At 38.3% G+C, this 25,804-nt stretch overlaps 2 protein-coding genes across 3 annotated transcripts; one reads left to right on the plus strand and one right to left on the minus strand.

Annotated features, from left to right (window-relative positions):
* The first annotated feature begins 327 nt into the window (after positions 1-327).
* LOC145764834 (uncharacterized) lies at positions 328-7,709 on the plus strand. Of its 2 annotated transcripts, none has more exons than XM_082576515.1 (6): positions 328-631; positions 1,397-1,464; positions 3,835-3,972; positions 5,861-5,968; positions 6,270-6,373; positions 7,088-7,709. In XM_082576515.1, the coding sequence occupies exons 1-5, from the start codon at positions 424-426 to the stop codon at positions 6,366-6,368; spliced, it is 621 nt and encodes a 206-aa protein (XP_082432641.1). In that variant the 5' UTR covers positions 328-423; the 3' UTR covers positions 6,369-6,373; positions 7,088-7,709. The 2 variants fall into 2 exon arrangements, with proteins under 2 accessions (XP_082432641.1, XP_082432640.1); XM_082576514.1 differs by having other exon boundaries at positions 6,292-6,373; positions 7,088-7,704.
* A 67-nt stretch (positions 7,710-7,776) lies between these two features.
* On the minus strand, positions 7,777-21,766 carry LOC145764833 (prohibitin 1-like). Its single transcript, XM_082576513.1, has 7 exons — positions 21,635-21,766; positions 20,926-21,087; positions 10,092-10,234; positions 9,521-9,574; positions 9,140-9,298; positions 8,618-8,696; positions 7,777-8,330 (listed from the first exon to the last, which is right to left on the minus strand). Exons 1-7 carry the CDS (start codon positions 21,717-21,719, stop codon positions 8,197-8,199), a joined length of 816 nt encoding a protein of 271 aa, XP_082432639.1. The 5' UTR covers positions 21,720-21,766; the 3' UTR covers positions 7,777-8,196.
* Positions 21,767-25,804: the final 4,038 nt, after the last annotated feature.

A 25,804-nucleotide genomic window follows, 5' to 3' on the forward strand; every position in this document is an offset into this window, starting at 1 on the left:
AATCGTTCGTTTTACTTTCATCACTGGTTGTAGCGAGGTAGCCTAGCCTACTCATGAATGTCATGATTACTTAATTTTAAAGTGGCGATAAGCCGACAACCAATAGGCTAGGCTACGTTGTGGAAATTCACTTCGCGTTTTTAGTACGGTAGTTTCTATCATTTCTTATTTTCCTTTAAGAACATCTTTTGTTTGTTTGACTGAATTAGGCTATGTAAAAACGACACAGCTCAGCTAGCAACATGAAGAAACAAAGTAATAGGCTAGCTAGGCCTATCACATTTCAAATTAATTAAAACTTCTATTGTTCCTGTTTTATCCTTCAGTTGGCAGTTGAATGTTTCCCTTTGACATTAGAAAGTTAAACTAGCTGGGATTAGGTCAATATGTTATGTTTTTATTCATTTCTATAAAAATGTAAAAATGGGATGTACTTCCAGCAAGCGAAACAATTCTATAAGTTTTGAAGCAGCAGAAGTAAATAGGTCTCGTTCTGTGGCTAGAGCAAGTAGCACGAAATCGAAGGATAGTGGCATAGAATTATCCTATCCTTCAAACTCCACAGAATGTAGTTTAGCGTCAGATGCAACGGAAAGCACATTTAAAAATAAGACGAGTAATCGCACGAAAGGTAAGTAAAAACATTGTTCATCCTATAAATACGAGACTAAATTCATCCTCAACCTACGTTGTAATCTACATCTACCGTAGTTAAGCCACTCAAAACTGGTTGTTGGTTGTTCATCAGTAGCTTACTGTGGTTGTTGAAACAAAATAAATTAACTTGACTTGTAATGTTTCATTGCGTTGGTGAGGCTGGCTAAATGTTCATTTGGATCTTCAGCTGAAGACTTTAAGAAAAGAAAAAGCAAAATTCTACAGAAGGTTTTAGGCCTACAATAGAATTACATTGTTGTTATGTGACATTTTTTTTATTAAAACCAATAATGTTCTTAGATTGCTGAAACAAACAATAATAGCCTTCTATGACCTAACAGCGAAGTGATCAAAAAAATTTTTGCCATGCTCTATTGTAGTTCTCACTTCTCAGATTTTAATTTAGACTCTTAAATTTTAGAAACTTAAACGATTCAAAAAAATCAAAAAAAAAATTGTATTTTTTTCTGTTTCGTTTTCAAAGAATGTTAACACTGAATAACGCTTGGGGGAGGCAGCAACAAACGTTTTTTTTTTTTTAATTCAATCAGGTTTTTAAAAATACGTAGGCTACGGTCCTACGGTAGAAATTGGCTACAAGGTGATTAAAAGGACAACTTGAATTCGGTAACAATGAAAATAGTATTATGGACATCTCTAGCGTCCTGCTGCCAACTGTAGCGGAGCCGTGTAGTATACGTTTGTGGTGTTGTAAAATACTTCTCTTATACGGTTTTAGGAATTGCTTTCGATGTTCCAGTTGCTGGAGGAGGAATAATACAAAAATATCCACCAAAAAAACACCTGGTTAGTGGTAACCTGATGGTTCTATCATATGATAGATGACTTACTAATGTACAAGTAATATTTGGTTCTATGCAGGGGCGTAGCAAGCACAAAATTTTGGGGGGGTACAATCAATATTATTTGCAGATGTTAGTGAGCCAGGCAATAAGTTGGCTAAGGCAAAGCACCCGGTTGGGGCCTTCCTCCGGAAAATTGAAAAAAACCCTGAAAATTGCGCATTTTGAGAGTAGTTTCAGCCTAAATCAATAGTAATACTCAGTCAACAGATGCTGTAACCAGGGCCGGATTTAGCTGATGGGGGGCCCGGGGCACTTTTAGATCGGGGGGCCCCCGTGCAAAAAATTTTTTGCACAGGGGCGCGAAAAACCGTCTCTACGTTTACAGTAGCATCAGTCCAGTACTGCACAGCATTTTGCAGAAACTTTAAAGGCCAAAAGGAAAAAATAACACAAAATCACATTTTTTTCCACATAGGGGGGCCCTTCAAAAGTCGGGGGGCCCGGGGCAACTGCCCCCTCTGCCCCCCCCTAAATCCGGGCCTGGCTGTAACACAAGTTCAAATATTTCGGGGGGGGGAGAGGGCTATTTGCCCTCCTCCTGACAACGGTTCTGGTTCCATGTTATTTCTTTTATTTCTGCCATGACTAAATTTTTTAAACATTTTGTGGCTTAGTAGAAGTTACAGTGATAAAAATTACGACTTGAGCAAACCTCTGTCTTTGCAACAACAGTCAAAGGTGGTCTAGCCCAGTGCTCTTCAACCTTTTTTGGTTTGGTGAACCCTTAAAGTTGTTGTGACGAACTCATGCACCCTGTTTACTTAAAAGGTAAACTGAGGTAAAAGCGATATAAAAAATCATTATTTAATGACTCTTTTGTTGTTGCACATTATTAGCTAACAACTCAAACCGAGGTATGATATCTTTTTCAATTGCTCCCCTCATCAATGGATCGATGTGTGTGATTGAATTTCTCTTTAGAGATTTGATTTCACACAAACAAGAAAAGCCGCTTTCGCATAAATACGTTGTTGGCATTTGAATAAGTACGGAAATTGCCCTTTCTGCTATGCTTCTGTATTCTGGCACATTTAACAGGTGCACCCAAAAGTCAGTGTATGGTGTCTCTTTAAATAATACTTTCATACCAAAATCCGATTGGAGATCAATCAAATCTTCAATTTCTGTAGTAGGCCCGTCATAAATGAAAGGTTGTAATATCCAAGAACTGGCATTAAGTGTGGCATTCTGTTCAGCATTGAAATATTTCTCAAAGTTTTCTTGCAACAAATTAAGATGGGCATGAATAAGTGGCAACAGTTGCTCTTGACAATTGCTTCCATGTTCTTCCATGAAGTCGTGGAAAAGCGGAAAATCAGAGAAATTGTATGATGCAACTCGGTTCTGCCACAGTGGTAGTTTCTTGTTTATAGCATTGACTTTGGACATGCTTTCAAAAATATCCCCTTTCTTCCCGAATAGTTGCGTCTCCTTGTCGCAACTATTCGGTTTTTGATTATTGCACCACAATGGTTTAATTGTGACACGAACTAGTACAAAAAAGTATCACATGAGCTAGATCACAGAGATAAAAGAGCAGCATGCGGCTCCGGAGCCGCAGGTTGCCGACCGCTGATAGTCCTTCAGTTGCTGCAAAATGACTTGAAACCTACATCTTTTTTCTAATATCCTGAAAGTCAAATATTAATGGTTCATTTTTGCTCACAGAAAGTTTTTGTAAAAAGTATCTGTTTAGTGTGACAAGTTTGTGATGCACCCGTGTATACCTTTTCGTACTGGTGCACCCCATGCATATTTTGGTGCACCCTAGGGTGCACCGTGCACACCGGTTGAAGAGCACTGGTCTAGCCTACTTGACCCAGGTTCTATATAACCTCATGGTGACAGGGGCGTTGAGAGGACAATTTGGGCCCGGTGCCAATGCTTTTAGGAAGAAAAAAACTACATTCAAATAATACGTAATAGTTTCTTTAAATTCCCGTGCCCTTTGGAAAGGTTACGAGGCCAGAAATTATCCCGGGTCCTGAAGTACCTCCTGATGGACTCCCATATAAACTTTACTGCGTTGTCATATTGTCTTTGCAAAGCTTTGGGCTGGCATGTTTGGTCTGAGACCAATAGGGCTGCTCATCGATTGTTCTGATATATAGTTTTGCTTTATTAGTATGACCAGGTGGGAGCAGCTGACTGGGCGTTTAAATGGTCTTTCGATACTCCTGTTCAACATTAAAAGGAAACATTTTTCTTTGTTATTGTGTACATATGTGATTATTATAGAATCTTATTGGCAAATAAAATTATTTCTCTTATGCTTAACTTATTGCTTATATTTACTACCCAATTTTTGCAGTCACAAATTTTTAGCTCGGCAGATGAAGAAAAATTGAGAAGAGGTAATCTTCTTCCATCAATATCTCCAGGAAGTCGAAGAATTAAACGACCAGAAAGATTTAAAAAAATACCTTCTCATCAGCTCACTTTGGAAGAGGTACGGTGACCAATATTAGGCTACAACAAAGTAATTGTGGAGACTTCCGCCATGAAAAAATAATAAGATAGCCATTAGCCAATCTATACAGATACACAAGAGCGGATGTAAAAAATATTTGAGGGGCAAAAAAGTTGCATTTTTTTTAACTTCAGAAAGTACGGAACCTTGTGCTTTGTGGATCCGCTACTGGTAGCGTTGTTTTTTCGAACATTTGTGTGGGGTATTGTATCAGTCTTATTGAAAATTGGCATGGCAAGCGTTTAAATATGGCTTCTGCATCTGAGGGTCAGTCCTACGATTAGGCTAAATATTTGGACGGACAATCGGACATGCTGCAATCATACGCCTGACATACCGGCTATAAACCGAGACGCAGGCCTATCGTTCAATGATAATGAAGAACGGATTTCAATAAAGCGAAGTTATTTGAAACGTAAAATGCAATAAAAGCTTTCCTACTGTATTATTGATTGATTAAATCTATATCCTAGGACTGGGAAAGCTTCTTGCAGAGCTTAATCCTGGCAGTTTCGCAAAGCCTACTTGTAGAGGCTTTGAATCAATGACGCAGGCCAGCAAAGGTGGGCAGTAACGCGCTAATTTTCTGGTAAAAGTAGCGGTAGCGGCGCTACTTTTATGTTGGAGTAGCGGCGCTATTCTTTTTCCAAAGTAGCGGTAGCGGGAGAGACGCTACTTTTTTTCAGTCGCACTCCCGCTACCCGCTACTTTTTTAATTTAAAGTGAAAAAATAATCATTTTTTTGGCAACACGGCGTGGTCAAGCAGTTATAATCTCGTTTTCTGGTGTGGAGCTGCGATCTTGCGATTACAATTTGCGCGAAGAAGTTGACCGAGATCAGTGATCTTGTGACCTGTGAGGAGTTGAGAGTGAAAGTCCTTGAAGGGTTGAAGAAACGATTCAACAATATAAGTGCTTCAACGACATGAAATGCGTTATAGTATTATGTCTTCATCCCTCCTCAAGACGTCGTGGCTACAATTTCTGCACTACGCTTCCACGGATGATGCTGACGCACTGAGAGAAAAAGTCAAGACAAGTAAACTGTAATTCGACTGTTGCGGGAGACACCAAGCCAGGTTTATACCGAAAAGAGTGACACCAACAACAGTCACGACTCCGAGGATGAATTTTTTGGTGTGTTTTCGCAATCCCGTGAAACGTCGGTGCAGAAGGAAACAGCAGTTGTGGACGCCTTTTTTTCGGACAGGAGCAAGTCCTTGAGCTTTTCGAATACCGAGTTAAAACATCTGTTTATTAAATACAACACCCCCATTCCTTCCAGTGCTGCGGTGGAGAGACTTAGTGACTCTCGTTTTGAAATGCTCGTGTTTTTGAAAGATGCGTAACAACAAATTTTCCTTAGAGTGTGTTTTCTATAACGACGTTAAAATGACAGGATAAACGAATGATAAATGTTTCCTAGTGTCATTATAGACAAAAGTAGCGGTAGCGCGCGCTACTTTGGTCCGAGTAGAAGGTAGCGCGCTACTTTTGTAAATTGGTAGCGGGTAGCGCGCGCTACTTTGGTCCAAGTAGCGGTAGCGGATAGCGCGCTACTTTAACAGTAGCGGGTGCCTACTGTACCTCTGCAGACCAGGTCACCGAGATTGACAGAGTGAAGTTTCCGATTGTTCAAGTCTTGTTGCCGGGGAATTATTCCATTCATTAGATGCCGCCGAATGGAGAGCAGTCCTTAACGTGCGTTGCTCAAGCGCATACCCCGAGAGTTGAATCAGCGCAGCTTGATCTTGAAGCTTCTTCGTTCCAGAAGTCACGCGCTAACCAACTGAGCTATCGGGGCGGACGTATTTACGTAAAAGTTTCATTTAACCACCTTGTGATACTGCAATATGTTTTCTTGTAGCTGAAAAAAAAGCAACAAGAAGCAGAGAGACGAAGAGAAGCGGAAAAACTCGCAGTGATTGCACGGCAAAGGAGAAGAGACCTCAGAGCTCAAAAAGTTATTGAAAGGGTGAGAAGGACCTTTAGAAATAGGGTAATTAATTCGGTCAACAAAGTTTATCATACCTGCAGTGGCAGATCCAACCCCTCCCCTTACACCACAAAAAACTTTATTTATGGTGTATTTGCAAGGTCGGATTATTGTAGAAATACATATTATTGTGTTTTTTTAAAATCGCCCCTCGCCTCCCCTAAGTCTACTTGCTGGGTCCGCTTCTGCATACAGGCTACGAAAATCTGGTTGTAGCTTTAAATGATGGCTTTGTTGACTGGGTATGATTTTTAAAGAGTTTTCTTATTTTAACCTGCAGGTGCAAATCGATTTTTTTACAGAAGAAACATCGCTCACATCAAGTGAGCGAAGAAAACACAGACGACCTAAGCGACGTGGACGAGACGTTCAACGTTGAAGAAGGTGAGGAAGACAAACAAGGTAGCCACTTTAACAAGTCGAAATTCTGCCACTGAAATTGATTAGAATGCAACCGCCAACCAATCAGAACATGTTATAAGAGGCTACCGTCCAATTGTGATCCTTCTCGCACTCATCCAGAGAGTTAATGCTTGTTTTGAACTTTATTTGGTAATTACAGAAGAAAACGAGAAATAGCAGTAGTGGGAATCGAACCCGCGTCAATGAAATAACTACTTTCTAGCCCTAACCTCTAAGCCAACCAGCTGACAAAAAATCCATCACTTAATTTGCTTTCTATCATCTTCTTTTCGCCATTTTTACGTCACTTAAACCGTAGCTTGTGATTGGTTGGCGGTTTCATTCTAATCAATTTCAGTGGCAGAATTTCGACTTGTTAAAGTGGCTACCGACAAACAATTTGATAAGAGTTGCCCACAGAAATTTAACGTTAAAGTTTTAGTCACATTGCTTTTTAGAAGTTAGTTGAATGATCTACGTTCAATTCAAACGAGTTACATAACCAAATTATATTTTTCTGCGTTGTCAAAGTAATTTTATATTCCTAAAAAACAAACGTGATCAACATAAAAATCGACTGACTTGCTATCTGGGTTCTTCTTGTCCAAACGATTATTCCCTGTTAATGGTGTGTTCGTTTATATTCAGTTTCACAAAGTAGTTTTGGAACCTAATCTAGTGATTTCCTACGTCTAGATTTTGATTGGGATGCAGAAAGCGATGAACAAGACTATGCAACCAATCGGTCAGAACCCAGCAGAAATGACGCCATCTAATGGCCGGCTTTGACGCAAACAAAATGTGCTGCTGTTCGACTCGAAGAATATCTTGCAGTCCAACTCAAGTCACAATGTTTTGGCGGATGTCTAAGAGCATTCTGTGAACCTGCGTGACTGATTTGCCTGTGATGTCACAAAAATATGCAGTTTCTCTAGTTACTTATCGTTATACTGAACAATCTTGTTATATTAGTGGACAGACAATCGACTGAATGTAAATGAACGGGGTGCCAACAGAGGGATTCGATAATGCTGTCAGTGCCCGAGGACCAACCATTCCCGATGATCTTATTTTGCATAATAAAAGTATGAACATTCAATTAGTGTACCGGTAGTCTTGTTTGATGTAGTCATTTTCATGCAACGAAGCAAAACGCAAGTTTAAGCATTTTGTTGTTTACATATTACGGAATACAAGCTCTCTGTATTTTCAAAAGAAACATATTCTTCAAAAACATTAGTTGCTGTTACTTGAGTTGATATGGTTTATGTGCGTGAAAAAATAAAACATCGTGCAACAAGCACGAGCCATGAAACAACGTATCACGAGCGAGGATATTGCCAAAACACAATGATGTGTAAGTCCACATCCCACCTTGCAAATAACATCGTAAACAAAGTTACTTAACCATGTGTGAGGGGGATCTGCTTCCAAGCATCTACCATTCTACCTAACCGTGATTTGAGTGCAGGTAGGACAACGGACGCCTCTGGTAATAGAGTATGCCGTAGTTACACGGTGATACATACTAACTAAACAAAAAGTAGTTACCGGTTCGACAATTTACAAGTTGGTTGGTTTATTTTTTACACACAATACAAACAGCACATTTGCAGCTGATATTGCCGATATTTTTGTGTCGATCAAACAGCAATCGACGTTGGATCAACGAGAAAAATACCACAACATTTGAAAATTGTAAAAAGTGATCACGAAAGTGGAGCAAGCAAACTTCGGACTATCGAACATCATGCGATAATTCCACTAAAGCACAAAAGTATCAACAGAAAGCCGATGTCGCTTTATTATTGCTTCAGTTGAAGTAGAATGCTTTGATTCGGAGGAAGGTAGTTGACGTTCTTAGACTTGGCCATCAGACCGGCGATCTCTTCGGCTGCTTCCAACTTTCGGAGCTCGATAAGTCCTTCCCCGGCTTCCTCTGTGAAATAAATGAATTTGATTGAGTTTGATTGATTGAATCTTTTTTTGCACGGGCGAATACGAGAAATGAAGTGACGGGTTTAGAAACCCCTTCGACGGAGTCACAGAAAATTTCTAGAACTCTTAATTGTAACATTGTGTCACCAGTGTTTTAACTCTTACAGGACGTGTTAGGTTTTGAATATGTGGAATTGGACGATAAACAAAAACAACCAACATTCCTAGAAGTACACTTTATCAGCGAATTCAAACATGTTGTGATTTCGGAAATACTCCCCGACTTACCAATGGACTTTGCAATCATCTCGGCTGCCTTAGCATCTCCTTCAGCGGTGGTGACTGCTGCTATCTTCTGCTGTTCAGCCTGTGTGCGATCAAAAATGTTGTAAAAGAAACAATTTCTCAAACGTGATTGCTAGTTGTGACGTTACACGACAAAACAAGTGGAAACTCATCACACAAAGAATGGACCCTTTCTGCTTTGGTTCAATATCTGCAGACGTTGAATCAACGTAAAAAGGAATGAGTGTCTAAATAAAAATCAGCTTTTGCTTCGAAGGTAGCTTCCACTTTAAGATCTTGAAGGTGCCACATACAAACTACCAATGCTTGCCTACTCTGCTTCCTTTTGTGTCTACATTGAGGTTGAGGTGCTTTGACATGATATGGCTTGTATGGGCAGTGAATCGATATCGCATGATTGGATGCCGAGCTAAACCCAGTCACAAAAAATATTGCTTTCACATCGAGTCGGATAAAAGCGACGTATTCGCAGCACGACATACAAAGCAACGCTTGTGAACTTACCTTTTCCACAACGAAGCGAGCCCTCTCAGCCTCTTGCTGCGCCACTTGTTTCTGTTCTACGGCGGACGTGAACTCGTAGCCGAATGTTAAATGCGTGAGCGAGACGTCATCAAGGATCAAGCCAAACGCATCAGCTCTTTCGGATAACTCTTCACTAACCTGCAATGACACCAAAGACAACCTTAGTGTGACGAACTTCACTACCAAACTAAAATCGAGAAGACACTTTTCAAGAAAAAACATCAAAAAAAAAGTTAAAACAAATTTAATACAAACATTTAACAGTAACACCCATGAAATCAAAGATAGTTTAAATAAAGGTAGCCAAATCAATGTCGAAACACAACACAACTGGGAAATTCTTAGAATATTTTAAATTACCTGTCTGGACACAACTTCACGCTGTGTGATCAGGTCGCTGGCATCGAATTGAGCCTGAACAATACAAATTACGTTAAGAGATCGTTGGCAAGCCATTCGTTGCAAATAATCCTGTATTCTTCTGCATAACTTAAAAGCAACATGTGTAGAAGAATAAAATAGGCGCTAACTGGTGCTGTCAAGTGAGCGAACTCAAAAGGTGATAACAGCTCCAGGCAATTCGCGACAGATCTCTGATATGTCACGTGCTGAACGAAGAACAGGTGAGGTAACTATAGTGCCACAAAGTTTAAAAGTGTTTAGAAATATACAGCAACAAGTATCATATTCCCAAAAATAAAGCTCTTCTCAATATACCTGGTAGACTAGTAGTGTAATATAAACACGCTTCTTTACTGTAACACAGTTTAAACGGTATCAAATGATTTTATAATGAAATATTGTGCTTTTGTATATTCAAAGATTTCAAAAATAATCTGTAAATTTCAACATTAATGTTTACATTCATCCAACCTTTTAAAAATAGGACACTGTTAATACAACATAGAGATTGGAGAAATCAAATACTTACGACAACTGCTTTAAGAACTTCATTTGTGATGGAGGGAAGGATTCTTTCATCATAATCTTCTCCGATATTTGAAAAGATGCTTGGCAACATTGATGGCTTGGGTCGAAACAAAATACGAAGAGTGATGTTTACGTTTTGTAAATCTGAAAAAATTGAAAGTGTTGAGATTGTTCCGCTTAACATTGCAGTCCATTGAAGCGGAGACTTTTTCGTAACAAACAATGCATCCATAAAAAGAATTTCTCATAATAGCAAACAACAATGAATGTATGCAAAATAAAGTCACCCTGTTGTCTATATTTCTTAGTCACATCAACAACAAAGATAGACAAAAAGATGAAGTGAAGGCATAGGAAAATGACTTTCGATTTTGCACCTACTGAGAAAAACTCGTCGGCTATCCTGAATTGTTTATTATAATTTCACTTTAATGATCTCTTGATACAATGCTTTGTACTTTTTGCAGCATCATGATAATGAAACTAATGTACTATTGAACCAATGGATGATTCTCAATGCATAGGTTTGTTCTTTTTACAATTTCAAAACGTTTATGTTTATGGGTAGCTCACAGTTTAGCACAATGCCATCTGTTGAATGTTTATAATAATTCTTTAGTTAGAAAAATATACAGTACATCAATTTCTTGAACACTGCTATCTTCTAGACCAGCGGTTCTCAACGGGGGCGGTACCGCTCCCGGGAGGGGGGGGGGGCATTTTGATTTTGCAAGGGGGCGGTATGATTACCTCGGCTTAACCCATCTACCACCCAGCGTAACAATTTCGTCAAAAAGCTCGTATCTTCGTGGTAGCATTTCCTACCTCATACCTGGTGGAAAAGGGATTCAGCTGTGTTGTTCTGCTACATACCAAACAGCGAAAACCATTTGACATATCCATAAGAGATGATCTTCGAATGTTTCTCACTGGCTTTACACCGGATGTGAAGAAACTGGCACTTTCTCTCCAAGCCCAAGGTTCGAACTGACTACCAGTAGCCCTATAGGCTGTTTTCATGCTCGCAAATATATGTTTGCATCAAATATAGTTACTTATATAGTTAAATATAGTTAATAGGGGGATCATCAAAAGGTCCTTATTCTAATAGAAATAGAATTCTATTTGAATAAAGACCTTCTGATTATCCCCCCTTTTAGGGAAAAGCAGGCTGTAAGGGTTATAGAGACTGGTAACTAGCCTGTATTTGATGTAATTCACTCTACTTGGCTTTTTGCTTGGCATTGAGCACTTTTAGTAGTATTAATCGGAATGGCCTGTTTCGGTGAGTTCCCTATTCGATGAGAGCCTTTTTCGGTGAGTTCCCAATTCGGTGATTTTTTGAATTTTTTTTTAACCGTAGCCTAATAAACATTGCCGTTTTAGGGTTAGAATCTTATTTCAACGTTTAGCAACGTTAAAACGATGTAAAAGCGGCAATGATAATTAGGCTACGGTACTTGATAATTTTCAAAAAAACTTTCAAAAAATCACCGAACAGTAGCAGACCCAGTATTATTAGCATTTATATATTGTTTTATATCCGCTTTTCGTAATTAATTGTTTTTGGTTTATAGGCTACGGTAATTAATCCGTTTATAGGCTACGGTACCCGTTAATTTAAAAAAAAAAATTCAAAAAATTGCCGAATAGGGCACTCGCCGAAAAGGGCTCTCGCCGAATAGGGCACTCGCCAAATCGGACTAGCTGAATTGGATTCGCCGAATCGGACTAGCCGAAACGGGCCATTCCGCATTCTAAGATTGTTGTGGCTTTGTAAAGTCAGTGTCTGTACATTGTACTAGTTGTGCTGATTGTCGGTTATAGTTCGGTGGGTGAATGCTGTGCATTAGGGTGTTGCAGTAGGGTGTAACACTTTACACACTTTTTTTACAAATTGCTACTGGCTAGTTATTGTGGTTTGCAAAATTACCTAACTTGATCAAGGGGAAAAAAAATTTTTGAAAAAAAAAATCATTTAAGCAGGCCACGCTCCCCATTTTTGTGGCGAAACCCCAACAACCCCACTATTTGCTATATTTCATCCCACGATGGAGGTAGAGAGCTAATTTTGCCACCAAAAGATGCAGAATACAAAAGTTTATATCCAACTTATGAATGTACCATAGCCCTAAACCCTTTAGTTTTTTCTATAATTGAGAAAAACTGTTTTTGACAGTAAAATTTGCATCTTTCGTAACCAAATGCTTGTATTTCAGGTCATGGCTTAGATGAATGTCATTCAGCCATTACAGATAGCCTTTATTCAAACTCACAACTGTGTAACTAGTACAGTCATTGAACAGAAGACAGTATTGTTGTTCTCAAACTTTTTCACAGAATTGAATCAGTATAATTTTACAAGTTTCCTTCACCAATATACAGCACTGTGCACTGGTATACAAAATTTTATGATGTTTATCTCAAAATTGATTACAAAGATGTAAGAAGTCGAATAATGAATTTTCCCCAGGTCACCAAAATAATGCTTTTTAAGCTGGTTAAGTAATTACCTCAGGTTTTAAAACTGCTGGTGTTAAATATCACATCAAAATATACTCAGCAATATGTCTGTGATAGAAACTCTTTCAGCATTACTTAAATGTATATACTAGACTAGCCGAATCGGACTAGCCGAAACAGGCCATTTCGCTCCTGCACAGTGCACAGACCATTGGAGAACAAAGGTTATTTGCTCTTGTCCAATGTCTTCAAGAGTTCATCCAAAAGAGCTAAGACTTCTTTTAGATCAGCGCTCAGAACGTAACATGGTGATTGGTGGTGTTGATGTGGCTGTCTGAAGCAAATACATTTGAAGCAAATACAAAACAGAACTCTCAGAACTTGCCATAAACACGCTAGTGATGATTTTGATCTTACTGGTAACAGTGATGAATTAGAGACATCTTTTGAAGAGGAAATGCCAAAGTCATCATCCAGTGAATTTGAGTGTATGAGTGGCAGTGAAGAGGAAATTGCTTCAACATCATCACACCTTGTGAGTTCTAATGTTTGTAAATTAACAGACAAAAGACTTGCATCCCAGTGCCGTACAAGGTTCATCAGTTGTCTTAAAAATGAGAAGCTTCATGAAAGCATGTAATGCTTCTGAGCCAGCGAAGAAATGCTTCATTGACCACAGTGAGAAATGGCTGAACCCAAAGACAGCTGTGTTGGGTGCACTGCATGCCAACATTGATGTATCTAGGATTTCAACAGCAAATAAAGCAGACACCAAAGCTCTGTTGTGGTCAAACCGTCCGCTGGCGGCATTTATGGATGCAACTTCTGCATTTTCACTATATCTGACACCAGGGAGTAAGGATGATTAGGAAGTGTTTCGAAACAACAATACTTCTTGTGATCGATTGATAGGCCACGTGAAGGAAACAATTAATAGCAAAAAATTCGTGACACAAGTGATGTTGACATAAAGACAAAGAGTTACATTAACAATGCATACTATTCGCAATGAGAAATTAACAGGACAATGTACTTTGTCCAGCACAGTGGTTCTCAACCTTTTTGTCTTGGTGGGACCCCTTTTGGTGCCTTCGAAGCAGTCGCAGACCCCTAACAATTTCTATTTGAAATTTTGGTATATCGCGTCTCCTTATGGAATCATATGTTATATAAGTTTCGAAGGAACACACTGAGAAGAATTTGCTGAATTCGCAACGCACTTGACGATTGATGAAATTATGTTATGACTTATGAGCTATAATTTGTTGGCACACAGGATCAAACATCAGTAATCTATATGCTGAGGATGTTTTTCTATAAATTTTATTAAAAGTTAATAGAATACTTGTGACCGTTACAAAGAATTTCTCTCTTTTTTCATTTGTAATCAATATTAATTCGTTATAATCACAGTCATTGCAAAATATGTGAGTTGCATTTCCAAGTTAATCATTGATCAACAATCTGCTGTCTCAAAAGAATTAAGTTGAACATAGCCAACATTGCTTTATTAAAAGGTTTAAGTCATTTATATGATATTTTTTAGTTAAAAAATCAAACCTTTGTGCAATGTTCTTTGCAATTTTAAACGACGCACCAGTGGGTTGCAACTTACAGTTTGAGAATCACTGTAAGCTAATATGATACATAAACAAAGCACAAACAATTTTTAAATTTCGTAATTTATCAATCATGCTGAAAACTCGAAAACTTTCGCGGACCCCCGGTTGAGAACCACTGGTCTAGCATGTATTGTATAGTTTTGTGTTGATTGTTTCCTGCCTCATTATTGAATAAAACATCACTGTTCTTATACAGCTTACAAGTTTGATTTATAAAGGTTATGTTTTTAATGACTGAATGACAATCGTGCAAGCCAAGATCTGAAATACAAGCATTTTGCTTCAAAAATGACAGATTTTACTCTCAAAACAGTTTTTCTCAATTATAGAAAGAAGTAAAGGTTTTAGGGCTGTAGCATGTTCATAAGTCGGATAGAAACTTTGGTATTCTGCATCTTTTGGTGGCAAAAGCAGCTCTCTATCTCCACCAGAATACGAGATATAGCAAATTGTGGGGTAATGGGGATTTCGCAACAAAAACGGGGAGCGTGGCCTGCTTAAACAATATTTTTTTTCCAAATTTTTTTTTCCATTGATCAAGTTAGGTCATTTCGCAAACCACAATAACTAGCCAACAAGTAAGTTGGTCGGAGCGTTACACCCTAGCTGTTGCAGGCGCCCTGACCCTCTCGGATTTTGCTTACCTTTTTTGTGGTACTGTGTTTAGATCAGTAGACCACAAATATAAAGTTTCATAAATTTTCATCGACGTTTACCTCCACCGCCGAGGCCATTTTGAGGCCCACTTCTTGAATTTTTTCATGTTTTTTGCCACTATGATGTTCTGAAAAATGTTTTAAAAAAATTGGAGAAATGGGATAAGTATATCCAAAAATATTCAAGTTTTGTCACTACTTTTTTGCACAATACTGCCCCTAGTGGTGTTAAGAAAAATTAAAATATCTTAAAAACTACTTGTCATATTGTTATGAAACTTGCATGCACCCCCCCATTTTCATGGGTAAGGAATTTGATTTTAGCAATATTTTTGCAAAATATTACCACTAGAGGGTGGTAATTCTAATTTTGAACTATTTTTCTGTAAAAAGGCGATATTGTTGCATTTCTTAAGCTGTGCTATTTGAAGAATACAATTTCATGGCTTATGCACAACAAAATTTATTCAATTGTAAAGAAACTGCATCATGCATGCACTATATCAATAAATCCAAACAGGCAATGTGAGTCTTAGTTAACACAATTTCGGCAAAGGCAGTTGTGCAATGTGCATCTTCATTGTGTTGATAAACGACGTTTTCTAAGATTTGGTATCTTTTTTCGATCCTCCTCCACTACTTGAATATAGCTTTGCGGATTTTTTTCTTGCTTTGCTAGATGAAGAAAGTCGGATACCAGTTTTAGGGTCCACGTCTTTTAGGCGCAGACAGTTAGGCGCCGGTCAGATAGGTGCGCACACTGTGGCGTCTGGATATTAAAAGTGCGGAGCACTGTGGCGCTCGTTCGTTTAGGTGCTATTCCTAGTAAAGTCTGCAGATTGTATCAGCTTGATAGGCAGGGCAATGCTTTTCACACAAAATGTTATATTGAACAGAAAAATATGTTGTTTTGTTAATGCGCGTGTGGAGATGAGGTGCGAGACAACGCTCTACTACTCTTGATATTAGCACATCTCCACAGGACAATTGTTATGCATACTCAACACAGGTTGCAGCCAGATGGAACGTTATTTAATCTGTTCTTTCGCAATTACTTCTACTCGGGATTATTAGTCGTGTGGCAAGTTCGTATGAGACAACGCTCTCCTACTACATTTCTATAGGGCATATGAACCCTGGCTACAAGTTGCAAGTATAATGGTGCGACTTTGCTCGTTATTAAACTTAGTCGGGGTTTTGACGGAAAATTAAGTTACTCATCACTCAAGCCTACCACCCGCTTGAATATAGGCTACGGTATATTTTTACTGATGTTTAGCGTAGTTATTATTTGACTCAATAAAAGTCAATTCAATCATGTTCGGAAACTTGAACAATTTATTGATAACCTTTCGCCGACGCAAACCTGGACTAACAACAAATAAATGCCGAACACGCGCATTAAAATACAATATATTTGTCTGTTCAATATAACATTTTGTGTGATAAGCATTGCCGGTTTAGGCAGCTTCACGCACGAAAGCCATGACATATTTTTCTGTTCAATACAACATTTTGTGTCAAAAGCATTGCCCTACCTGCCAAGCTGATACAATCTGCAGACTTTACTAGGAATAGCACCTAAATGAATGGGCGCCACAGTGCTCCGCACCTAAATGTCTAGACGCCACAGTGTGCGCACCTACTTGACCGGCGCCTAACTGTCTGCACCTAAAAGACTTGCTCCCCAGTTTTACCCCTCTGCTGAATCATTACAGACTCTGAGTGCACATGATACCATTAGCAGAAGCATAGCCCTCATCTATTTCCCACTCTTTGGCAAGAAAAGTTGTTGAAATGTGCAAAAGTACAAACAACATTTTGCTGCTGGCATTTGCATAGGAGCACAATGACAATGAGTTACCATCAACTATGTCTGGCAGCTCTGTCTTACCGTATCCATTATCGAACCTGTTTGTAACCTGGCCATGGAAACTTGCATTTAAACGCAGCAGAGTTCCAGCCAAAGCTTCCTTTTCATCCATAATGACTTGTTTGTCCCATAGAACTAAAGGGATCAGCTCCCTAGTTACATACCATGTGTGCCTACCTAAAGCTTTTAAAGCAGCAACACTGATAATTTTGTCTACTGTATCAGAGCTTTTGATGTCACTTACCAGTTGCAAATCTTCTCGGGGTGCTGATGCAGCAATTGGACAGTTGAACCACCATCCAATAAATACAAAAGTGCAAAAGTCAACAAATCGCTCTAATTTTTGTATTTGTGACTTGGAAATGATTCCTTGTGGTAGAAAGTCTTGCAGCATTATTATCTTGTAGCAATAGAGCTGCTTTCCCATCCACCTTGCTCGATGGACTGCACCGCATTTCATGAAGTTATAGCCTACCGTCCACTGTTGATTCTAATGTACACCGCCATCAGGTCTAAAAGTTCTTTGTAACCACCCCTCTGATAATTTTGCATATCTCTCTCAAAATTTATAAGTGCTTCCACTTTTCTGCTTTGAGTTGTTACAAATTTTCCCAAATCTTGAGGAACTTTGGTATGTAGTACAGCTGCAGCGTGTGGGGTTGCATCGAATCCTTTGTTCCGGAATCTTTGAATAATTCAATGCCTGGAGATCTTGACGTTTCGACTTTTTTCAGGGCTTCCCACACATGAGAAAGTATAACTTCTCCAGTATATATGTTTTCTACATGCTAGGCAGAGAAGTGGTTTGTCTAGCTTTATTTGAAGAAAAATACATGCAGCAAAGAGATGGCTTGAAAAAAGTTTTGGGTGTTGTTGTTTTAATTTTTTTTCATTCCATCTCTCTGCTGCATGCATTTCCTTTCCAAGTCACAAATACAAAAATTAGAGTGATTTGTTGACTTGTGTATTTAATGGATGTTGGATGTTGGTCCAACTGTCCAATTGCTGCATCAGCACCCTGAGAAGATTAGCAACTGGTAAGTAACATTAAAAGCTATGCTGCAGTAGACAAAACTATCAGTGTTGCTACTTTAAAAGCTTTAGGTAGGCACACATGGTATGTAACTAGGGAGCTGATCCCCTTAGTTCTATGGGACAAACAAGTCATTATGGATGAAAAGGAAGCTTTGGCTGGAACTCTGCTGCGTTTAAATGCAATTTTCCATGGCCAGGTTACAAACAGGTTCGGTAATGGATACGGTAAGCCAGAGCTGCCATTGTGCTCCTATGCAAATGCCAGCAGCAAAATGTTTTTTGTACTTTTGCACATTTCAACAACTTTTCTTGCCAAAGACCCGAAAGAGTGGGAAATAGATGATGGCTATGCTTCTGCTAATGGTAGCCTATCATAAGTGCGCTCAGAGTCTGTAATGATTCAGCAGAGGGGTAAAACTGGTATCCGACTTTCTTCATCTAGCAAAGCAAGAAAAAAATCTGCAAAACTATATTCAAGTGGTGGAGGACTGGAGGAGGATCGAAGAAAGATACCAAATCTTAGAAAACGTCGTTTATCAACACAATGAAGATGCACAACTGCCTTTGCGGAAATTGTGTTAAGACTCACATTGCCTGTTTGGATTTATTGATATAGTGCATGCATGATGCAGTTTCTTTACAATTGAATAAATTTTGTTGTGCATAAGCCATGAAATTGTATTCTTCAGATAGCACAGCTCAAGAAATGCAACAATATCGCCTTTTTACAGAAAAATAGTTCAAAATTAGAATTACCGCCCTCTAGTGGTAATATTTTGCAAAAACATTGCTAAAATCAAATTCCTTACCCATGAAAATGGGGGGGTGCATGCAAGTTCCATAACAATATGACAAGTAGTTTTTAAGATATTTTAATTTTTCTTATCACCACTAGGGGCAGTATTGTGCAAAAAAGTAGTGACAAAACTTGAATATTTTTGGATATACTTATCCCATTTCTCCAATTTTTTTTAAACATTATTCAGAACATCATAGAGCATCTTCTAAATATACCCCCAATATTGCAAAACTTATACACTGCCCTCTAGTGGCAAAAAACATAAAAAATCACAAAAAGTGGGCCTCACAATGGCCTCGGCGGTGGAGGTAAACGTCGATGAAAATTTATGAAACTTCATATTTGTGGTCTACTGATCTAAACACAGTACCACAAAAAAGGTAAGCATGATGAAACCAAGATTTAAATTTCATGGGGCGCCTGCAACACACCTACTGTGCAAGTGTGCATCGATAGGTTTTTGCCCATCTAGTCTGTTTTAAAAGAGAAGAGCAATATATTAAATTTTACACTGACTTCGAAAAAAAACTTCATTTTTATGGCATGTGCTACTTGTGCTAGTCAAGCAGAGAGCAGAAGTCACGCAGAGAGACTAGTAATACCACATTTTAAAGTCGTCATTACTTTAAAGCAATGGTTCTTAAACTTTTTGAGACACGCCTCCCATTTAAAATTCTAACAAAATTCGCGCCCCACCTTGTTTCAAAATCAAAAAACATTAAGCAGAACAGCAATTCGTTTCCAGGTAATTTGTATTAATGCGAAGAATGTGACCGTTTTTCGGATACTAAATGTTTAATTCAAGTATTAGTTGCAGAAAATGCACATCTCAGATCGGCTTCACAGTCAAGTTTGTGTCTAGATTTTGTCTTTATGTTCGCGAGAGTAGAACAAACATTTCCGCACAAGTAAGTGGATAAAAATGGAAGAAGTGTGCGTATAGCCACAGCACCCACACTCTTGTAAATGTCTGTACATGTTTCACGCAGAACTCAGTTAGTGGCATTGCTTCAAAGTCGTCCCTTTCAGTAGAATGTCATGTTAGCTCCAAAAATTCCTCTTGTAAATTGTCTGTGGGGTTTCTTCTCCCGAGCTATCATGTGGGCAATTCCGAAAGACGCTTCTACAGCTTCTGCCGACGACGATTGGCGAAAACACTAGCTATACTTGCAATCTTCATTTTTTTAAAAGAGTCTTTCTTGTATTGGAAAAAAGCTAAAGGTTTACTTTGGTGGCCAAGGCGTTTTTTTTTTTCAAGACGACGCTGAGAACGAGTTGGTCTCAAAGCGTCGTTGCTCAGATTTTCAAAACATATGACGCATTGTGATACAACTTGGTCATTTACTGTGGCCGGAATGGCCCGATTCGGTGAGTCCGATTCGGTGAGTCCGATTCGATGAGTCCGATCCCTTAACGGGGGATTTTTTCAATTTTTTTTTTTAATTATCGGGTACCGTGGCCTAATTATCATTGCCGTTTTAGGGTTAGGGGTTAGAAGTTAGGGTTAGGGGTTAGAGGTTAGGAACTCACCGAATCAGACTCACCGAATCGGACTCACCGAATCGGACTCACCGAATCGGACTCACCGAATAGTAGCAGACCCTACTGTGGCATCTATAAAGTCAAAATTCAGATAATCTTCGTTATACTTTCTCTTTTTTCCACTCATTTTATGTCAATAAAATTGATTAATTAAAAATAAACCTAAATAAATCTTTGTTATACTTTCTCTTTTTTCCACTCATTTTATGTCAATAAAATTGATTAATTAAAAATAAACCTAATTAAATCAATGTTGAAAAAAGCTAACGCATGGTACTGTTGCAGAGTTCGGGATAATGCTGCACTTCTAGCCGCTGTCACTTGTCAGTCAGTCGTTGCCATTATTATTACAATTAGAGCTTGAGGCTGTTGTGCCAGAAAACCGTTGTGCTACGAGAGTTAAGGTGTTGCAGAAACATTTAGCAACGTCTAAAACATCACAAAGAATGCGAAATGTGACAACAACAGGCTCGACAAACACTATGCCACTGTAACACAAAGTTTCACCTTCAACAATCGACTGTCCAGCGTAGTTGTGAAGACATGCTTAAAATGAATTTATGCAGAATTTTTCAAGTTTTGCGCCCCCCTTGTGAGCCTCACACGCCCCCCAGTTTAAAAACCACTGCTTTAAAGTATTGAAACAATCACGGTTTATTACAACAACTGGCTCCATTCGAGGTAAAAGATCATTGGTCTGCCACAGGGTGCCACAAAATATTTTTATCTTCTGGAGGGTGCCTTAGGCCTAAAAAGGTTGGGAACTACTGCCATACATAAAAACACAATCTTATGGACAGTGTAGACTTGATTTAGAGCTCAAAATTTTTTCAGATAGTACTGACCTTTGGAACCAGTCATGACAGGAATGTTTCTTGGTCTTGCCTTGCAGTCAAAAATAATAGGTTTTTGTACGACTGGAATAAGAAAGTGGGTACCTTCATTTGCTACAGTTTGTTTGACTCCTTGGAATCTATCAAAAATAACTCCTCGGCACCCAGCATCAACTAAAAAATTAATAAAAGTTAGGAGACATCTAAGAACTATATTTTATGACTGGTTAGTGATAACCATGTAGTGCAGCCAGAATACACTAGCTTACTAGTGGGTATGTTTTTTTATTATTTTGCACCAATTGCAACAACATAAACCGCCCCGCAAACGACAGATGAAACACAACAGACAGGTGGAAGTAGCAAAGAGGCATGAAGTTATCAAGTAAGTCATAAAGTCTCCAAAAAAATTTTCTGGGATTGACCATGATTTCATTAAATTGCTAGCATGAATCAAAATACTAGAAATAAAAAATTCTCAACAAATGCAGGACACATCAAATTTCTTACTTCAATTTCACATTCCTGATGTACCGGTAACCATAATTAACAGTATGGCAAAGTTGGAACACATAAGTTCATTTCGCATCTGTCATATCTGACAATTAAGCAAATCACTCACCAGTCAAAACTAGTTAGCATAATGAGTAAGACCCGCTAATGATAGAAAACCTATGCTAGTAAATCATAATGAATAAGTGGTACAAACTAAATCACCTACCATTATATAATGCAGAATTTACAACTCCTCCAGCAACCGCCAAACCAATTCCAAGTTTGGCAATTCTAGACAAAAGTGCATCCATGTCGTGTAATACAATAAATACCAAGGTCTTATACTTACAATATACAATGATCTAAACAACAATTGGCTTCATCAATTGAAAAAAAATGTAACTATGCTATGTAAAAATGAAGGATTTTTTGTCTGGGTTGTTGATTGTTAACATTTAAGTCTTTCCTTTTTTCTAACTTAATTCAAACTTTGCGCGCGATAATTTTGTCTAGAGTTGAATTTTCATTTTGCGTGTTTAGTTGGTTTCAACAACATGGTCCTGTGTTTTGCCATGCTAGACAGGTAGTCACTACCTGGTCTAGCCCCCGAAGAAGTCAGTCGTGTCTGATTGACAAAACGTCGGAATAAAAGCAAATTGTCACTGTATACATCTTGTGATAGTTTAGCTCAATTTTCACCAGTAAAACATCTCCTATTATTTATGCTATTTAAGACTTTGCAAAAGGGTCCACGTCTTTTAGGTGCAGACAGTTAGGCGCTGGTCAAATAGGCGCGCACACTGTGGCGTCAGGATATTTAGGTGCGAAGCACTGTGGCGCCTGTTTATTTAGGTGCTATTCCTAATAAAGTCTGCAGATTGCAAAACCTAGTCACGGTTTTAACGGAAAACTAAGTTACTCTTCACTCAAGCCTACCACCTGCTTGAATATCGGAATGGCCCGTTTTGGCGAGTCCGATTCGGAGAGTTCCTTATTCGGAGATTTTTTGAATTTTTTTTTGAAAATTATCAGATGTCGTAGCCTAATTATCATTGCCGTTTTTACATCGTTTTAACGTTGAAATCGTGCAGAAAAAATAGAAAATTATTGGGTATGGTAGCCTATTTATCATTGCCGTTTTTACATCGCTTCAACGTCGCTAAACGTTGAAATCATGCAGAGAAAATAGAAATAAAATGTTTGAACAATTAAATGAAAATTTGTCATGTCAGTTCAGTTGAGTTGTTTTTATTTGTGACCATCATATCAAAAACAATACACGTCAACATAGCAAAGGTCGAGAAAAAGGTAGAAGCGACAAAACGCAAACGTTAAAACGTGCTTGTGACCGAAGTAAATTATTAAGTTGAAGGATTTGGCACGGTCGCAACACCTTCAGAAAAATTTAAGATATAAAGGAAAAATAAAAAAAGATGTTACAAAAAAAAATCATGTTTATGTTTATAAGTTAGTAGTTAGTACTCTACTGACTAGGATACGCATAATAGAATATTCCACAATATCGTTTCTTTTATAGTTGAAATTATCGAAGCTTTAGATGAGTGGGGTTTAGACCTAACCACTGAGATCTTAAATCATATTTATGACACCGAAAAGACCCTAGTGACATGGTACGTTCCATATTCATAACTTTACCAAAGAAAACCGGAGCAACAAAATGCTCACTCCACAGAACAATTAGCCTTGTGAATCACCTAACAAACATCTTACTCCGAATCATTATGATGAGATTGAGACCAAAACTACAATCGGAAATTTCAACAGCACAGTTTTTATTTGTTCCAGACAAAGGGACCACAAAAAGAATTTTTCCATTAAAAATGATAACAGAGAGATGTATGTCTGGATTTGTCTGATTCGTCTGTTTATTTAGAGAATTTTGTATTTTATTCCTCAATATCGTTTCTTTTGCATTCTTGCATTTTATCTAGTGTTTACCTTTGAGTGCCTTCCCAGACGGCAAAATTTGTCATTTTTACATTGATTCAACATCTGCAGACGTTTGAATCAATGTAAAAATGACGAATTTTGTAGTCTGGGTTCATTCAAAATATGTGTTTTACAACAAAACAACAGTTTTCATAATTAACGATAGGGGTTAATGAGATAAAGTCTCGGCGAAAGCGTGTCAACTAAAAAAAGACAGTTGCCAAATAGCGTTTGCCATGAAAGATGAAGTTAAAACCTAAGTGGCAGTTTAGAGTAAACCTATAATTTTTAAATAATTATTTTTTAAAATTAATAATAATTTTTTTAAAAAATTTCAAAAAATCTCCGAATAGGGAACTCTCCAAAAAAGGCTGTCTCCAAATAGGGAACTCTCCGAATCGGACTCGCCGAATCGGAGTCTCCGAATAGTAGCAGACCCTTGAATATAGGCTACGGTGTATTTTTTACTGATGTTTAGTGTAGTTATTATTTGATATCTATAACTAAAAGTGAACTCAGTCATGTTCGGAAACTTAAATAATTTATTGATAAAGCTTTCACCCACGTAAACCTGGACTAACAAATAAATGCCGAACACGCGCATTAAAAAGACAATATATTTTTCTGTTCAGCATAACATTTTGTGTGAAAAGCATTGCAGGTGCAGCTTCACTCATGGAAGCCATGACATATTTTTCTGTTCAATATAATATTTTGTGTGAAAACATTGCCGGATAAAGCAGCTTCACTCACTGAAACCATGACTAACAATAAATAAATGCACGGATTGCATGAGTATTAACAAAACAACATATTTTCTGTTCAACATAACATTTTGTGTGAAAAGCATTGCCCTAACTGCCAAGCTGATACAATCTGCAGACTTTACTAGGAAAAGCACCTAAATGAACGGACGCCACAGTGCTCCGCACCTAAATGTCCTGACGCCACAGTGTGTGCGCCTATTTGACCGACGTCTACTAGCACCTAAATGAACGGACGCCACAGTGCTCCGCACCTAAATGTCCTGACGCCACAGTCTCACAAAACCCGGCTAAACTTTCCGCAAACAGACTCGAGGGTTAGGGCATGGTTAGGGTTAGCGGAAACGGCGGAAAAATATTTGCGGAAACTGCGATCAGCGAGGGTTAGGGCATAGATTACTTTATGGTTAGGGTAAAGGTTAGCGGAAACTGCAAAACTGCGGTAAAATGTTTGCGGAAACTGCGATCAGCGAGGGTTAGGGTTAGAGAATAGATTACTCTATGGTTAGGGTAAAGGTTAGTGGAAACTGCGGAAAAATGTTTGCGGAAACTGTGATCATCAAGGGTTAGGGTTAGAGAGCATAGATTACACGATTGTTAGAGTTAGGGTAAGCGGAAACTGCGGTTAACGGAAACTGCGGAAAAATGTTTGCGGAAACTGCGATCAGCGAGGGTTAGGGTTAGAGCATATAGATTACTCTATGGTTAGGGTAAAGTTTAGTGGAAACTGCGGAAAAATGTTTGTGGAAACTGCGGTCAGCGAAGGTTAAGGCGTAGATTAGTCTATGGTTAGGGTTAGCGGAAACTGCGGAAAAATGTTTGCGGAAACTGCGATCAGCGACTTCCGCTTTTTTTATTTTTTTCTCTTGATCTTTTCAGGGTACGAACTGTTCAGGGTACAACTAGGTTGCATCCGTTTAAAAGTGCAAATTTGTCAATGTCATCTTGAACTTGAATGCACCACCATCACTTTTGCTAAATGTAATCTAGAGGGAGAATTTAATTCAATTTTATTTTTCTTTGTCAGAATGCAAAAGAAATGATATTGTGAAAAAGAAATACAGTACCGGTAGCCTACGGTAACAAAACCATACTGGTTTAAGACGTGCATAAAAGGATGGCAGTGGCTATTTGACCGGCTCCGGTCTTTGAATCTGAAACACTATTTGACCGGCCATGACGTCACTACATAAGCACTTTTTTCTTTCAAAGCAAAAGACGATAAGCGCCTTAAGTTTTAAATTCAACACGTTTTTTTCAACTGAATCCGTGGCGCATACGTAACGTCTCGGGCTGCCATTCTAGAGGGAATGAATTCGATTCTATCCGGAAGTGATCTTTTTTTTTTTTTTTAACTAAATTTTTGAAAGGTTGGTTGAGATGATGTCTTGAAATGATTTGAAACTTGACTGATTGTTGTGCGACAATGAGACTGCATTTAATTTTTAACTTCGGACCTCAGCGAAACGTAATCTTACAGCCTATTAGAAGGTGTGATTTTTTCAGAGAATTTGTGCTAAGAAATGAAAGGAATTTGTTAAAAATAAAGACTAGAAAAAACTTTTTTAATTTGTTTTGAAACTTTTTTATTCACTTGTTGATTCATTCATATCAGTTTGTATCCTTTTGTAGTTAAAAAAAAAAAAAAAAAAAAAAAACGCTTCCGGATAGTATCGAACTCA

Source organism: Aplidium turbinatum, chromosome 2 (assembly GCF_918807975.1).
Source record: "Aplidium turbinatum chromosome 2, kaAplTurb1.1, whole genome shotgun sequence".
Taxonomy (NCBI): domain Eukaryota; kingdom Metazoa; phylum Chordata; class Ascidiacea; order Aplousobranchia; family Polyclinidae; genus Aplidium; species Aplidium turbinatum.